The sequence below is a fragment of the Pinus tabuliformis genome, chromosome J (assembly GCF_031772625.1).
Source record: "Pinus tabuliformis cultivar Carrire ecotype Pingquan chromosome J, CPIR1, whole genome shotgun sequence".
In the NCBI taxonomy this organism is placed as follows: Eukaryota; Viridiplantae; Streptophyta; class Pinopsida; order Pinales; family Pinaceae; genus Pinus; species Pinus tabuliformis.
In genome coordinates this window covers 17079188-17097217 of record NC_142295.1, presented here as the reverse complement: position 1 = coordinate 17097217, position 18030 = coordinate 17079188, and the positions used below count along the sequence as shown (strand labels likewise).

The 18030-nt window shown below is 37.0% G+C and overlaps 1 protein-coding gene across 1 annotated transcript in view; it reads right to left on the bottom strand.

The window, feature by feature from the left end:
* The window catches only part of LOC149225193 (Zn-dependent exopeptidases superfamily protein), a 608410-nt gene that overhangs the window by 539194 nt on the left and 51186 nt on the right, over nt 1-18030 (bottom strand). The window contains 3 exon segments of the mRNA XM_089379887.1: nt 5455-5532; nt 5907-6063; nt 15566-15804. Of these exon segments, the coding sequence (XP_089236013.1) occupies nt 5455-5532; nt 5907-6063; nt 15566-15804 (474 nt within the window).

Sequence of the window (18030 nt, the reverse complement as noted above, 5' to 3'; positions counted from 1 at the left end):
TTGCACTAGATGAAATCAACATAATATATATTCTCATATGAATCATGAGGAAGCTTACTACAATCAAGGAACTATGATTGGAAGCTCCTAGGAATAAAATGTGCGATAAAAGAAAAGAAGAGATTGGAATAATATGCAACGAATGAAGAAGGCATTCAACATCCGAATTCCAAGAAGATTTGACTAGAAAATCTCCCGTAAAGATGTGAAGACTCTGATAGAAGTCGGAAAAAGATAGAGACCCTTGATAATGGATATCTATGGGAGATGTGTCAATCTGCATGCAGGATGTTGATACTTACATGAAGATGTCATCGTGAAAAATCATCACAAAGGGTAATTTTGAGTTGAAGTGCTCATTGTTTATTTTTTAACTAAGATCTGGTTGGGCTTATGTAGGATTGTCGAAGGGAAGATTTGTTAATGACTTCCAAGCAGATCATATAGAAGGATGTAATGCCCTTCTAAAATATGGCATGAAAGCAAAACGACGTGAAGCAAAGCCAAATGGAAAATCTGATGGATCACTTTCTGATGAGTTGAGGACATGACTAATTCATGGATAAAAAGTGACGAATGATTTGTGCCCTATATAGAAGCTCCCAAAGATGAAGACTCCTTCACGAAGAAGAAATTCATGACATCGAAGGAAGGAGCTCTTCGAGCTGTTGGTAGTTACAGGACCTCCACATGAAGGAGCTGCGATAGGTACCTGGTTAAGAGGGAGCCTAAGAAAAAGTTTCTTACTTGGAAGAAACTTGGAAATTCCTAAGCAAGGAGTTGAGGTACATTCCTCTGTGATAGGAATGAGTACATTCCTTTAATGGAATAAGACCTCCTGGTTTAAAAGGAGTGATAGACATGTTGTTCTGATCTTCACCTGGGAAGACAAAATGGAGGATTGTGTAATCATTTAGCATCCGATACTCTTTGGGGATGAGATAAGGCATCCCATGGAAGAGTAGTCGTGGAGAACCAATATTCTTTGAGTACTGGGGAGTCCAAGATAAGAATAGTCTATAAATCATTAGTCTCGCCAGCATTGGGCTCAATATCTTTGGGAGAGATGGAGTTGTTAGTTAAGGCCTTGCTATATAACAATGTTGGTTGATATGATGCTATACAAATGAGTTAAACCTCTGAATTCTTCTTATGAGAGATTCTTCATATTGAGAAATTCCAACTACCATTATGAATACCTCCCTAGTTAAGAGGGAGTGTTCAAAAGTGTAACTAGGTTTGATCTTCAAAATGACATGTAAATATAATTTTATGTAATGAGATGTAAATAAGAAAAATGAAATTATTTTATTGACTTGCTTCATGGGTTTCATGAGCAAGGATTTTGTTTTTGAGTCAAGACTCCCACTGAGAGTCTTTAGGATTTATTTGTCATCTAGTCATAAAATGTAAGAGTCATTGTCATGTAATGAAGTCATGTTACACTTTGTAAAAGGTCATATTGTCTACGTAAAAGTATTCTCCAAGAACTTGTCAACTAACCTCTTCAAGTCGGCCTACAACGATGAAGGGATATGCTAGAACAAGTCGGCCTAATTTCCAACTGTCAAGTCGGCCTAAATACCCAATGAAGATGTGTATGAATAGCCTAACTCGGCCTCATTTGTAAACACATAATTCAGACAAGAAGTTCGATCTAAATTCGGTCTAGAAGGAAGTACGAAGAAAGGGTGAAAGGCAGTGGAACGAAGAAGGAAGAGAATAGAAGTGCGAAGAAGGGAGAGAAAGGATTCTTCTAGGTAATGGAAGTTAGGGTTTATTTTGGGCCAGTGAAAGTGACTTTCCTCTGGGGCAGTGAAGTATCTTCTGGGCAGTGCGAAGTTATCGCAGAAAAGTTTCTTCTGGGATAGCGAAGGAAGGAATCTTCTAGGGCAGCAAAGTAAAAAGTCTTCTGGGTAATCAAAGTAGGGACCGAGTTTCTCTAAAGAAGACCTAGAGACCGAGATTCTCTAGGGAAGTTGTGAAGGTGCAATGGAAAAGGATAGAGACCGAGTTTCTCTAGAAAGGGTCGAAAGGGAGCAGTTTTAGATCAAGAAGAAAGGCAAAGGAAGGAAGAGGTGGAACATCAAGGTTGGTGACAAGGTTCTTGAGAGGATACTAGAGTCAAGGGTCTGTGTCAAGGTCTTGGTACTTATCAATTGAAGATCTAGAAGAAGAATTTTGATCGGGTTTTCCTCTCAAGAGGTGAGAGGTTTTGGCCCTGGCTGAAGAAGCCTACATACTGTGTCACTTGTCTTTTATGCATATTGGTAATTGTCTTGATGAAAGAACACATTAATAAGCTAACGAAGAAAAGAATATAAGATTAAGAAGTAAAAGTGCATCACAAGCAATTATCAAGCAGCGAAATTGTTGACTTTAAATGCCCTAGATTTCTCAACACTACAAGGGTGAGGTAAGTTGGGCACAAGTATAAATTCAACAGCCATTTTTCTACAAAAATTCAAAAAAAAGTTATTTTAAGCATTAGTTTAGGATTTAATTGCTTGCTGGTTTATTCTTTTATTTATCTCGTTAGCAAGCATTTCCTTGGGGAAATTGAACAAAATTGCTAGATCTAACCAAAGATAGGTATAAGAAATATTATTGGCACATTTTATGCTTTTATCTAATTGAATTAGTTTGCAAATCCAATGATTTATCGGTTGTGGCATACAAGATTTGCAACAAAGACAGGCTTCAGTCCTTTTCCAACTAAGTTACACCTCAAAAATCCCTCCTTTTACTTTATCTTGCTTAATATCCCTTATTTCACTATTTAGAGTTGAATTTATTTCATTTCCAGGCAAATTTAAAGTTAAAATTCATATCTGAAAATTCTTGAGACATTTTGCCCGAGATGGGTTCACCCAAAGTTCTGAAAAAAAACAATTTACAACTTGCTAGAAATTGACCTTTTCAGTTGTTACAGGTTGAGGAGAGGCCTCATAAGCATCAAATTTGATTCTCAAGCCCCTCCACCCTAGACACAAAATCTGGGAGTGCTTAGGCACTCATAGGGTGGCTGATTTGGGCATATAACAAATTGATGTCCCTGTGTTTCTATGCAGACTTTACAGTCTGATTTTACAGGACAACAAGCTATTTTGACCCATAAATATCTAACCAGTGGTCCAAACCAAAAGATAATTACATATTTGATTAGAATAAATTTCATATCCATATTTTCTATATTTTGGTACTTCTTTATCCCTTGTTTAGTTTTCTGTTGTATAGTGACATTAAAAACCAGCTAGACAATTCAGAAAAGATTAACACCACCACTCCAAATGACCCCAATCTAAGACACGGATCTTACTAGGGATTGTTGTGGGTTATATTTGGAACTCCTCCCTTGACCATTTAGGAGGTTGTTGGGTCTAAACAGTGGGGGCTTGGGCCAAGGTGACAGTGGATCCTTACCCTGTGTGTGCCTATCCAGCAAGTTTCCAGTACTTTAACAACCCTGCTAATCGGATTGGTAACATGTCCATATTTTGTACTTTTAAACTCGCTAGGAACAATGTGCCACACTAGGGGGGTCCCCACATAATATTATTTGGGATCCAAGACACAATAAGGCCTTATTTCTCATAAAAGGCCTTTTACAAGTATCATAAAAACTTGGAACTACAATTTTATTATAAAATTATAGGTTTGTACACAAAAATAGCTCAATAGATAGAAATTATTTTTAAGACAAAATTTATGGGGTCCAGTTACAAAACACAAATTTTATTATGTTCTTTTGCATTGGCAATTTTTTTTCTCTGGGAGTGGAGATTTCCACAATTATTTATATTGTCAATAATTTTCAGAAACAAATTGTGTAGATGTTTAACTCTATCCGACGTTTCAGGTGGACACTCTACCCATCATCAGGGACCAAAAAGCTAAAAGGTGATAAGAGTGAGTATTGATAAGCCCTTAAATAGTGAAATGGGCCAAGAGATTAGATTAACAGTAAAAAAATTAAATTAAATTATTAAAATAAAATAATAAATGGTCAAAAATTAAATTATTAAATAAAATAATGAATGGTCAAATATAAATTATAGAATAAATTAATAAAGATGGGGTAAGGGGGATTAGATTACTGAAGGGAAAGGGGTAATCTAACCTCTCCTCGCCCACCCTTATTAATTTACTCTATAATTTATATTTTTTGACCGTTTATTATTTTACATAATAATTTAATTTTCGACTGTTTATTATTTTATTTAATAATTTAATTTTTTTGACCATTTATTGTTCTATTTAACAATTTATATTTTTTCCATTAATCTAATCTCTTGGCCCATTTCATTATTTAAGGTCTGATTAGCACTCACTCTTATCATCTTTTAGGTTTCTTGTCCTTGATGATGGGTGGAGTGTCCACCCAAAATGTAGGACAGGGTTAAACATCTACACGGTTTGTTTCCGAAAAAATTTGATAATTTTTTTTCTTGAATTTCACTGTTGCTGAATTCAAACACGGGCATGAACTAGGTGACTTAATTTCATAGGAATCTCCTTTTTATCCAAACCTTGCTCAGCTACCAAATGCAACTTTTCACCATAAACAATACACTATTGTTATGAAACAAGCCCTTGTAGCTGGTTGCATCTCTTGACTGGTTTTGATCAAATCTGAAGGAATTCAGCTTCTAGACCAAGACTAGGAGCTCTAAACCATAGTTACAGCAAGAAGCTGTTAACTTACAAGTTACAAGTGAAATGCATTTTCATATCATTTAGGAACAAGAATATGGGGAACAAATTCAATTAAAACAATTGGTGTTTCTTCCATTCCTTTTATCAATGTGGACTTTTAGCTTTCATATTACAAAAGTGATGGAAAATATTTTTGCGTTGGCATGGGCTCTGCATATTTCATGTTGATAAGCATATGTTAATCACATATTATTCAGTAGTCATTCCATCAACCTAACTTTAGACCATAACCATTTTCTATATAAACGATGTACATACAGGATGATGGCCATGTCTTATTAGCTAAAACTTTGCACTGTGCTTCAATTTGAAATTTGTTGAACTCACTCAGCTATTCATTAAACAAAAAACACATCAGGCATTAGAGCAGTGTTAGTGATCTATGTTAATTCAGACTAAAACATTGGCATAAAGATTGAATGGCAAAAGGTGTATGTACCAAAGGCATAGGAAGGGTTGCTCACTGAAGGAGAGGGACTTTCAAACAACATAAAAAATGCAAAGGAGCACAAAAGGAGCTGAAATATAATTGTCAAAATAAAGTAACTACCATTATATTAACTTTGGGTGTCAGAACTACCAACCTCTGGATGTGGTATTTAGTAATATATCTTTGTGGAATCTTCTTCCAAAATTTATAACATAAGTCCATTCATATGATTAAACAGCTGGATAGGCATATAATTTGTCAATATAAGCAAATCCCAACATCCTTGTTAGGTACAGGGATTCTCAAACCTGAAACAAGCTCGACTTGCCTCCTACACCCATAGCCTCCAAATCAACTACAACTTGAATTGAAGAATTCCACGGATGCTGCACAAACAGACATTTTCAACTTATTTCCCATTCAAATAATAAATGAAAGTTTTAATTGATTAGTATGGGTGTTCCTCTTTATCCATGAAAACTACTACATTCAGAAATACCTGTCAAAACAGATTTTCTCAATTTAAGAAATTGTGTTGATTCAAAAGTAACATTGACAGGTGGCATGTCCCCAAAATGAAATGCATTTCAGAATTCATATTTATGTGACATTGACGCAATTGCCAATATCAGATGCTTTGTATGTATAGATTCTAAATTTGGCAATGCATCATGCAGCATGAGAGAATCTACAAGGAAATATAATTAGAAAAATAACTAAAATTTTCAGCAAAAATAAAGGATTATAGGACAGTTAAAACCTGTGTGATAAAGCTATGTGCCCCATCCAAGCCTTCTTCTTCACCGGTATTGAACAAAAATATTACAGCATGCTTAAATCCATGAGCCCAATGAGAAAGTCCTCGAGCGAGCTCCAACATCACAGCCACACAGGAGCTGCAATCACCTGCACCTCCACTGGAGTATATTTACGCAGCAAACGCCATTATTAAATCAGCAAATTATAAGAAATATAGATTATGATGTGCAAATGATAAACACAATGAAGAATGAAAGAGAGAAACTTAAAAAAGATATTCAATAGAAGTTTCAGTTCAGTGATACAATAGCATTTGTTTTTTTATAGAGATTGTAGTTTGTTGTAAGATCTAACTTATTCTTATTAAAAAGGATATGGTTATATGATTATCTCAACCATCATCCAACAATAACTTCCTCCCTAAGAACTTGACATTACTACATAAGTAAAACCCTTATAATCTAACACCCCCATTAAAGGCTTACACCACTGAAAACAAAACTCACTAAAAGCAACACACATTGACTGAACACAACCATAAATAGAACAAGACAGTCTTCAGAAGTTTCAACTTTGAAAACAATGCTTGGACCAGTAAGACTCCTTCAAGCTGCTCGCAGCTCCCTATCCCACCAAAAGGTATAGACTCTTAGCTACGATCCAAATTTCTCAACATCATTGGACATCATTAGCACTTGGAATGTCTCACAACCCTTGTAAAGGTCTGACACTCAACATCCAGATCCCATATCTCACCTAAATGATTGGACATCAATCCCCACATGCATGTCTGATAACCCTAATGGGGAATAGTTTCTTTGATCCACAAGTATCCTGGACTATTGAACAGCTATCTATCTTCCAATGCATCACTTCCTGTCTTCAAAGTGTAAAGCTTCTTAAAATGTGAATTCTTCAGCAAAGTTCCTTCATTGTCACTTCCTGTCTTCAAAGTGTAGACCTTAAAATGTGAATTCTTCAGCAAAGTCTTCTTCATTTTCCATATCTGGTGGATCTTCAATAAGAACTATATTTGTTGATTTTTTAAGTGTCCCTTTGAAAAGATCACTGGCACGGATTTTACAATTAATTATTGTATGAATCATTTTTATGCAGTAGTAACATTCTATCTCCCTCTTGTCTTTGGTTGATCTGTTACGATTGTTTCTTGAGTAGAATGACATCTCAAATTGAGTATCACCTTATATTATCTATAACTAGATAACAACTGCAATGGCTCTCTTCTCTTCAGCTAAGAGTGCAACAATCATATCTTCCAGACTTTGAGAGGGAAACTAGTTTATAGTAAAAATAACACTATTGTATTTAAGATGGTAACAGAGTGGCTTTGGCATCCTCTTCATCTACCATAGCCTTGACCTCTGCAAGCTATCTGAGAATAGATCTCAAATTGTTTATGCAGATAGGTATAGTGATTTCATCTGACATCATAAAACTGAATAACTATAGCTTGACAAAAAAGTGGGTGACCCAAACAATGTGCTACCCACCAAAAGTGGGTGACCCCATGGGAGAAAAAATTTCTCCCACACTTCGAATCCAGACAGCCAGCCAACAATCCCTAACATCCACCACCGGCCAATAACGTGCCATTCTATCTCCGCCACCTGCATCAGTCATATGCCTTCTCACCCATCCAGCAAGAGCACATGGACAAAGGTAGGCTTCCAATCAGAAGGTACTTATTCATTTCACAATTGGGTGCCAATCAGAAGGTACTTATTCATTTCACAATTGGGTGCCAATCAGAAGGTACTTATTCATTTCACAATTGGGTGCTTATGGTTGCTTGTATTTGGGCTTTTGATATGGATTATGGGGTGACTTGGAAGGAGGAGGGGTTTTGACCATGATCTTGTTCCCTAACCTTAAATGGGGGATTAATCTTCGATCCTAGTCCAATGGGACTTGTTGACCACTCATGTGTCAACTACCCCTTGAGCAGAGTACAGTGCAGAACAGTAAAAAAATTTCAGATTTCATCATCATCTTACAGGTTTTGATTATCATGAGTAATCCAAATTTTGTTGCCCTGTGGGCCTTGATGTAAAAATGATTCTAGTATGTTTATAAAGCCATGTAAAACATCTAGGTAAGCCTATGATTTTTACCAAAGAGTTTCACTCTAGGGAGTTTTTTTTCCTCCGCCAATTATTTGTGTTTTTAAACATTTATAATTGGTAGAGTTTTTCTTGTTGGAAAAGTAACTAGGTTCGGTCTTCATATTAATTTGTATTTTATGTAAATGAAGAAAAAGAATTTTATTTGTTTCAAGCATGGGTTTCATACTCAATTCTAGGTTAAGTATGTTCTTCATGCTTTTAGGGATTTGTTGAGTCAAAGATCTGAAATTGAGTCAAAGTCCATTTGGACTCTTTGTAAGAAAAGGAAAAGAAAAAAAATTGGGTCAAAAAGAGTCAAATAATCCTCAATAAGAGCAAGTCGACCCTCCAGTTGGTCAAGTCGGCCTGATGAACAGACATGACCCTTCATAGTGACGAACAACTATACATGGGTGTGAATCCTCCACCAAAAGAAAAGAAGTTCGTTAAGGTTCTGAAGTGATATGTGAGTTTCTGTGGAAGGATAAGCAAGTTCTTTGAAGTTTTATGAAAGGGCCGAAAATATGAGGCAATCTGCAGTTTTGTGACAAGTCCAAAAATCTGAAGAAGTCTGCAATTTGTGACAGGGCCGAAATTTATCTCAAGTTGGTAACAGGACAGTAATCAGATTGTGTCAGTTTGATTGAAGTTTGAAGAAGCTTGACTTTGACCGTGACTTGAGAGGAGGGCTGACTTGGGGATCTTATGGAGGAAGATGTCTTGGTCTTTGGGTTTTGGAGGTCTCATTTTGATCTGATTCTATAAGAAGAGGATTGTTTGGGTTTTCCCCAGTTGTGGGGTTTGCCCTGGCATGGAGCCTATATACTGCATTTTTCGATCTTCATGTTTTGATAATTGCTTGATGAAGAAGTAAAACACAATAATAAAATGCCAACGAATATCACAAGTAATTATCAAGTAAGAAAAATCAACAATAATATCTAAAGACCTTGATTTTCCAACATGGTATCAGAGCTAAGGTGGTGGAAAGCAATTTTGGAGATCACTTATGTTGGCTTAAGAAGAAGGCTAGATATTTCTTCTCTGTGGAGACATACTCTGTGATGGCTAGATATCTGTGCTAATGTGAGTTATTTGACTGTAATTTCTGAAGCAGTAACAAGATGATCTTCGTGATGCAAAGCCTTGCGGTCTAAAGTGTAGACGAAGGTATGATAAATTAAGAATTTCTGGGTATATGGCATGATATGAAGATTAGCAAATGTAAGTAATGCGAAGTTTTTAACAAATCCAAGTCATCTCTTATGACTGTAACATAAATCCTTGAAACAACAAGTCCTGTATAAAAGTAAAGTTCCAAAGCTGATCTAGAGTAAAGCCCTACTCATACATTGTTTTGAAGCAAGTCTAATACAGTTATATGTGTCTTCCTATCTAATGCATTGATCTGTTATATACTCCAACTACGATGCAAATCATTCCCTATGTGATGCGAGTAACAACAGTGGAGCAAGTCCTCCTTCCCAGACCTATTCTGATAGTGATACAAGCTACAATAGTGATACAGAATCAAACTCCAGCATTTTGAAGAAATCACCCTTGATCCGAGCCTTTCTGAGAAATGATGCGAGTCTCTATTAATGAGAAGTTTTGGAAGGCCTGACAATAAAAGACAAGTTGTGACAATAATATCCGAGCTATGACACTATGCTACACTTATACAATGATCCGAGTTACAATTCGAGCTGAAGGTCTTTTTCCACACTACTGCAATCTGAAGGTTCAGTAATACAAACTAATTCCTGAAGTTTGATGCAAAGTTAAAAACAGTGATATGTGTTGCCTCTAAGGCAATACATGACTATGCTACTTTAAATTGAAATATCTGAATTGCTTTCTCTGAGCCAGACCATGACAGTGATCTGTGGGTTAAGCTTGAAGAGATGGGATACTAAGGAGAATATAATCTAATCCTTCAACCAAGTGCAAATCATCATAGAGAAGAACATCTGAAGTAGCCGAGCTCAAGGAGGACAAGGACGAAGAAGTTTGGGGACTAGTTTTTTTTTTTCTATTGCAGGTCCGAGCATGAGCAGGAGGGTAGCTGCATGAAATAAGGTCAGATATTGGCACATTGGTGGCTGATCTTCCTTGGAGAACAGGGCCGAAATTCTTCTAATTTGTCACAAGTAGGGTCGAGCCCTGTTTTGGTTATTGAACAGCAGTTTTGATAGCTGGAAGGGTGGTCAAGTACACCTAGAAGGACAGTGAAGGTGGACGGCACTTATAGAAGGGAGAGCAAGGTAATTTGAGGACTGGTTGAGGGTTGGTTTGTTGCCCTAACCAGGCCGAAAATTTCAGACCTGAAGTGTGCACAGGACAGTGAACAGTAGCAGAAGAAAGTGGCTTCAAATCAAAGGTATGTGTTCTTCTAAATTGGTGTTTTGTTAGGTGGTTGAAGTGTCCTAGTGTAGGACAAACTGTGGAGCATCTTAAGGCTGTTAGAAGGGCAGCAAGAAGGTGTCTCTGTTGTGCCCTAGTTTAGGGCTCATTCAAATGATGTGTTGTCCTTAAAGGGTTGTCCTAAACTCTGTGAACAAGTGCATTGAATGAGAGGTCGAGACCCCAAATGAAGAGAGGTATGATCACACTGTTTTGAGGGAATCCTAATCTTCAAGTGGGCCATATTCAACCTCAGAGAATGTACTGTGGTGAATGCAAATGTGCAACAAGATAGGACTTGCATAATGAAGGAAGAAAGATATGATTTTGTACAAACAGCCTATGTACAATGGTTGGAGGACTATAAGTGGCTGATTGTAAGGCCTAAGTATTGTGGACGAGTGGCAAACTTGTCACAACAAGTGGGTTGTACATTGATTGAGTTTTGAAGAACCCTAAGAAGCAGCCTTTCAAAGTCTGAAGGATGTTTAGGGGGCAGATTTGAAGAAGCTCTTTGTACAGTGAGTGCAAGAATTGAATAGATTTATGAAAACTCTAAAGACAAGTGAAGCAGTGTACATTCACTGTCAAATGGGCTGTGTTTGGAAGACCTTATGATAGAAATCTTGGAGATATTGGAAGGCAGTTTGATTGGTGCCCTAAGGACTGTCAATTTGAGGGTTGTGTACAGAAACCCTAAGGATAGTCATCCTAAAGGCAGGACTGACTAGAAGGTTTATTTGAAGACCCTAAGAGTTGGCTATTTTGGAAAGATGAGAATAGCAGCTAGAGGGCATAATTATTTGAGGCTATAGAGTTGCGTTGGAAAGGTTAGCCAAGTTGACTGAACAATGGATTGGCTAACATAGTATTGTGATGATCAGAACTGTGTGATTGATTATCTTCAAGGCAGTGCAGTGTAGAAAGTAGTGTTGGACACAGTTCTGGATGCAGTTGGTGAAGACCTCAAGTACAGGATCATGGACTCTTAGGAGGAAGATTTGAAGGCATAGTTCAACAAGTTGCAAGATGAGCCACCTCAGTGATAAGAGGTCTGGTTAAAGAAGCTATAATTATAACAGGTAGCTGATGTAAGGGAAGTATGAGTACTTCCGACACAAGCTGAGGCTTATTGATGAATTCTCCATGTTTGAGAGGGAGTGAGCATGGGTTTCTCCTCTCAGGTTGAGAGAGAGTAAGGTTGGACACTGGTTCTTCCTATGTCATGTACTAGGCCAAGACTAACAGCCATAAGTCTAGTGCATGCATCACGGATAGGGAGGGCTGACTTGGGGATCTTATGGAGGAAGTTGTCTAGGTCTTTGGGTCTTGGAGGTCTCACTTTGATCTGATTCTATAAGAAGAGGATTGTTTGGGTTTTCCCTAGTTGTGGAGTTTTTCCCTAGCGTGGAGCCTATATCTTGTGTTCTTTGTGTTTTATGATCTTCATGTTTTGATAATTGCCTGATGAAGAAGTAAAACACAATAATAAAATGCCAACAAATATCACGAGTAATTATCAAGTAAAGAAAATCAACATTAATCTCTAAAGACCTTGATTTTCCAACATTTCTCCCAAGCATGCCCCAAAGCTAGAGTGGGGCTCAATGATGAGGTCTTAGGTGAGTCCTAGTGTATCGAGTCTATGTAAATTATAGTACTAGATCATCTGTAAAGTGTCACAAAATTTGGTTGAGTCTAGAGGTCATGTTTTTATTGTAAAATTTCCCCTGTTGTATGGGATGTATTAATATTTGATGTAAAAAGTGTTGTCTATAGAGGTTCTAGGGGGTATGAGTACTTAATTTTACACCTCAACTCCCACACTTTCTATCTAGACAATGAGACACACTTTGAGGGTTAAAAAATATGTCTAGCCCCCTCTAGAGTCATTATTATTATTTTCTGGCAAAAAATAGCAAAATAATTAGTCAAAAAATTAAAATTGAGAGAAAATAAAATTTTCTCCAAATGGAAAAATAATTAGCAAGGGAATGTGCACTTTCCAAAAAAGAGATCAAATTGAAAGATGAGAAAAGTCTCATTTCCAAGGCAGAGAAGACCCACAAAAACTTGGTTGGGCCAGAAGGAAAATATTTTCTTAAGGAAATCGAATTTTTTGGTCCAGGTGGTTATTTTGAATGAGGGAATTTCAAATAAATTATTTTTGAAGAATTTCTGGTGGTCCTAAACTACCCCAGAGGTCAAAGATTGGTCCATCCAGCACATCAATCAAGAAGTCTAAATTCTTGGAGATTTGTGCAGCAGTAATCAAGGGTTCGAATTATTTTGAAGAGGATCAAGCCATGGATAAAGTCAACTAGCCGTTTTTTCCACTTGGACGCTCTCATGCTCTCATTTTTCTATATAAGGAAGCTCCAAGCTCCTCATAACAAGATCATGTAATCTTGAGCTCTTGGTCAGTGAAGCTCTTCTATCCTTGTAATATCTTTTTTGAGCAATATAATAAAAGTCTTTGGGTCGAAACTATGGTGTTATTCTTCAGTTATATGGTATAATTTTTCTGATCTCTTGTGCTTAATGTTCTACTAGTGTTTTATATTGTTATTTCCATTAGCTCTTGAATATTCATTGGTGTATAGTTACCTTGCGTCATTGTTTAGATTTGGAGAAACACACTAGGTGGAGGAGATCTATTGGTTTTCAGTAAAACCCTTAGACTCCTCTATCACTATGCTATCCAAATCTCTGTGGATCTAACAATTATCTTTCAAGTGTGTAGAAATTATATTGTTGATGAGATCTTGGATACATGGGGACATTCTCAATTGAATTAGCCAACTATTCAAGAAATAAAAGCTGACGAACACATAGTGGGTCACTTGAAGATTTATCATTAGAATAAGAAAAGGGGTTTTCCTTACCATTTGCTCCAGATCTAAAAATTATCTTTAAAAAACATTTCAAAATTTATTTGAGAACTATGATGAATAGATCTGTGATTCAAAGAGTTTTTACATGTAAATTTGTGAATAGATCTTGTATATATTTCCTTCTAACCTTGTATATATTTCCATCTATTTGTACATATATTGTTGGGTCTTCTTGAATTTTCTTTGCAAATCTAAATAAGGGCATCGATCTTTGGATTGGATCGATTGGTATGTATAGTTTGAAGGATTTTGAAGAAGATTGATTTCTCAAGACAAAATCTTTTTAGTTATAAAGCTATTATGCTAAGTTACTTTATCCTACATGAAAAAGGAAACATTGTAAAAGTGGAAAGCAATTTTAGATAGGCCATCATGCTTTAGAGAAGGGCATGTTAGAGCTTTGAGGATCTTGTAGGTTTGTTTTAAGGCTAAGTTTTCCAACCATACATTTATTAACGATTACTGGCTGACCTTGATGACCATAACTTATTTAAAGATTGTTGGTCCTGAGCTGGTGTCCAAACCTCCTCGAGAAAGTTTCTATCCCATGACTGTTATTGTTGGACTTACTTTACTAGTTAGTTTGGCATCTGCTGGTTAATTTTATTGTTATTCTCTCTACCATTAATGAGTTTACTGTTACTGATGTTCTCTCTACCATTAATGAGTTACTGTTAGAGTTCTAGTATTTCATTGTTATTGTTTCTATAGCCATTCCTACTATAGTAACTAGTATCAAAGTGATGCTCCCAGTGCCCTATTGTCATGTTCCCAACTCAAATGGAACTTTCATTGCAACTACTAGATATCCGAAATGGTAAACTAAGATAACAGAAATAAAGAGCCAAACACAGAAAATAATTGGGGCACCACCACACCCAAGGGTGAATTGCACCCGCAAATCCAAGTAATGGAAGAACACTTCTCCAATAAATTGGTTGTTATATTGATAAAATGATAAGAGTTGTAAATGAGGGCAGTGGGGATGGGAGGTGGGGGACCCCTATTTACCCAAAATAGGTAAAAATTATAACTTAAAGTTTAAGTCACTAATAAAAGTGAAGAGGCTCTTATTACATAAAAACGGCATTTTACAAATATTACAATATGATGCTCGAAATGCTGAGGACTAGAACATTATTACAAGATCATTAGCATAAATACAAAATAATTGATGTGCATAAAGTCTAGTGCACAATACAGATGTGGTGACACAACATGCCCTCCCTCTTAAAAAAGCTTTTCCCTCAAGGCTGAAAATCAAACAAGAACAACCACCTTTTGCAAAAAATACTAGAAAACTAGAATAACTGAAAAGATGCTGAAACATGCCCCTAGATCTAGAGGAAGCATTAGTTTTCAAGTAGTGTGTGCAAAGAAAAGATAGGTTCACTTTTTATTAAGGTAGATGATAGAGAGCAATATTTGAACCTTCAACCACTTTATTCCATAAAGTACTATGTCAGCCAATTGTACTAAAGATTTTAGTATGTCTAAATCATGAAATGAGAAAGTGGTTTTGGTTTCAGTCAATGTCTATCCAAGAGGTGTGTGACACCTACAACATCTGCGAATTTGGGCATCCCTGCAAAACTGCTACTGGCTCCCAGGTGGATTCCTCTTCTAGGAGGCCCCTCCATTTGATCTTGCACTCTATGATTGGCCTTCTACGGAGGATCTTCACGTTCACCTCAAGGATGCACTCGGGTTCCAGTATTAGTTTGCCCTCTTCCTCTCAGAGGGATCTCTGTTTGGGTTGCTACCTCACTGCCCAACGTTATTTTTGAAGAGCTGACATGGAAAACATCATGGAGACTTCCCCTGTTAGCAACGTCTAGTACATGTGCCACCTCACCTACTTTTGCTCACACTTTATATGGGCAATAGAACTTGGGTTGAAGTTTTTTATTGTCATATTGCAGGAAAGTTATTTGTTTGTACAGTTGCAACTAGACAAAGAACCTGGATGCATCCCCAATCTATTATAATGCATGCTGCATGTTCGTCAATATTTTTTTCTGCACAAGAACCCTTTACATGATTTGAAATTCTCAAAGTGGAGTGGTTTGTTGCTTACAAACTTTGGGGCTGCCCTATATTGCATCTTTTCTTTGCTAACCATATTTATTACTCTTGGAGCCAAATAGATATATATTTTTCTCAACCTTTATTGATTTTATATGCCATACAATAAAAAAACTAATGCATGAAATGAGATTAGGAAGGTTTAGAAAGCATACGAGGAGAAGACTGTATCAATGTGAGAAGAAACTAAAATAGCGTTATTTTCTGCCTCTGAAGAATACTTGGGCGTGATTCTTACAACCACATGCTTCAGATTACCATAGATCATTGTTCTTCCCTTAAACAAGCCTTCCCTGAGACGATTTGAACCAGGTTTAGAGTGAAAATAATCTATTTCAACCTCGATATCCCAATGAGCCATTGCCTCAATCTTTTGGGCTTCTGATAAAACATACTGCAATATGCAAAGGCAATCAATACTCATCCATCCATATGACCTGTTATAAGAGCATAAGAAGAAAGACCATGCAATAAAATTGGTTCCCAAATTTCATGTACATATGCTGAAAAGCTGCACCTCCTAAAGACAATAATAATAGAGTCTTCAATCATAGACTTAACAAATGCTATGTAGTATTTGCTTCTAGAAAGAGAATTCAAAATACGGCCAACCAAAAAACAATCAATATAGATGAGGCAAATTGGCAAAATCAGCATGCAGAGCACAACCAGTGGGGGAGTGCCTGAAACATTTGTCAGCAACACTATATAAGCTGAAAATTATTATCAAACAATTTTAAAAGGATGGAAAGTAAACTAAAGTATATTTCTACAACAACAAAGGAAAAAAGAGGGCTGTATGTTCATTGATGTATATCACAAACAGTTTAAGGTAAGTGTTAGCTACAGGCACAGTTGTGCTGCCTTCTTGATGAATAATACGGGAATACATAGATACAATAAAAGCAGAATTTTAAGATCTATTTTTATTTACAATGCCCATATCAAGACAGCACTAACCAAGCCAGCACGTTTCTTTGAAACTATATGAAGTGAAGTTATTGGAACTTTAACCAGAAAACCCAAAATCTTGAACCAGGAATAAAACCGGGTTGAAGAACTGATTCAATAAAAGTTACAAAAAATATGCAAATTCTAGTGTAATATACACACACACACACACACACCTAGCCCAAGAAGTTAGGTCAACCAGTTGTTCCCAATGTTGTTGGGCATTTGGTTAGTTCTGTGCTCAAAGGTGCCCAGTTTGAATCCCATTGGTGAGGTGCACAGTGCAGTAGCCTACACTGACGGGTTTCCAAGGGATCCCATCCACAAAAGTGGGGTACCATCCCTTTGGTTTCTCCATGTGATTTCCTTTGGGAAAAAAAGCATGTACATCAACATAAATCCAAACCATTAGACCCCAAATATGAAAGGCTGGTCGTGTGTATAGCAGTAAGGGTGAATATAGCAAAATGGCATTTCGTGCAATAATTTCCAGCAGCACATAGTGGGCAATAATTCATCCTTTTCAACCCCAATTAACAAGGCAATCCAAGAGAAAAGATACCCAATGTGTGCCAACAAGTTTCAGCCCTCTAGGGCAATCTTATCAAAGCATAAACCAAAATGCAAGGGCACTCCAGAAGATGTGACCAATGCTTTTCCTACAAGCCTCCAAAGACTCAAATGCTCTTCTTAAGCCATGAGCTCCATAAGGTCCACTCTACATGCATGAACACTATCACAATCTATGCATTCCCAAGTCAATCCCATGCCTTCATGCAAAGTATCCAAGCCACCCCATGCTAAGGCTCAACGCCCTCCCTTGGAATGCCTAATGCTACTACTCTAATGGAGGGCATACTCTCAAGCAACCAACCAATCTACATGTAGCCATCATGAAAAATTTTACCAAGCTATCTAAAGATCTCTAACACTCCAAGGAAGAATGTCATGTGAGTATCCAAGTAATGTCAAGCAACCAATGGGTCAGCCAACTTCATTGTGCAACTCCATCACAAACCATCCAAGGGCTAATTATACACCAAGTAGCCTAAAGGAGACAATTAGGCAAGCAAAAACAATGACTCTCAGCTTAAGAAATAGGGAACATTACATCCACCACATTGGGCCCCACCTCGAATATACTATACAATCTATGAAATTCCGCTCCATTCAAATTTGAGCTTGCACAAACATTCCACCTTGTCGGGTCCTACCACAGATACATCCACAACGATGCAAATCTAGTTCGACACATATCCGGCCTCATAATTACTTTTCCATTGTGAGCAACCTCCTAGATCTCGGATTCACTTACCAAATGATATAACATTTGGATCCGCCTAAACAGGGCCCTCAATGGATATTACCTCTAACTTACTTTCTCTGCGAGATATCCAGATTATTTCAAATCCAATGCATTCCCAAAAATGCATGTGTAAACCAATCGAATGCCCGGATTCAAGAACACATCCATGTTGAAATTTCTAATTCTGACACATCGGAAACCCCTACTGCAATATCTGATTTACTATCTCCTACTTGTTATTTACATTAACAAGTTATTTAATAACATAAACATCTAAGTAAACACAATAGCAGCCTTCACAACTATACAGATCAACAACTAAAATAAACTGAGACAACACAAGGGACACCGTTATTTTTGGAC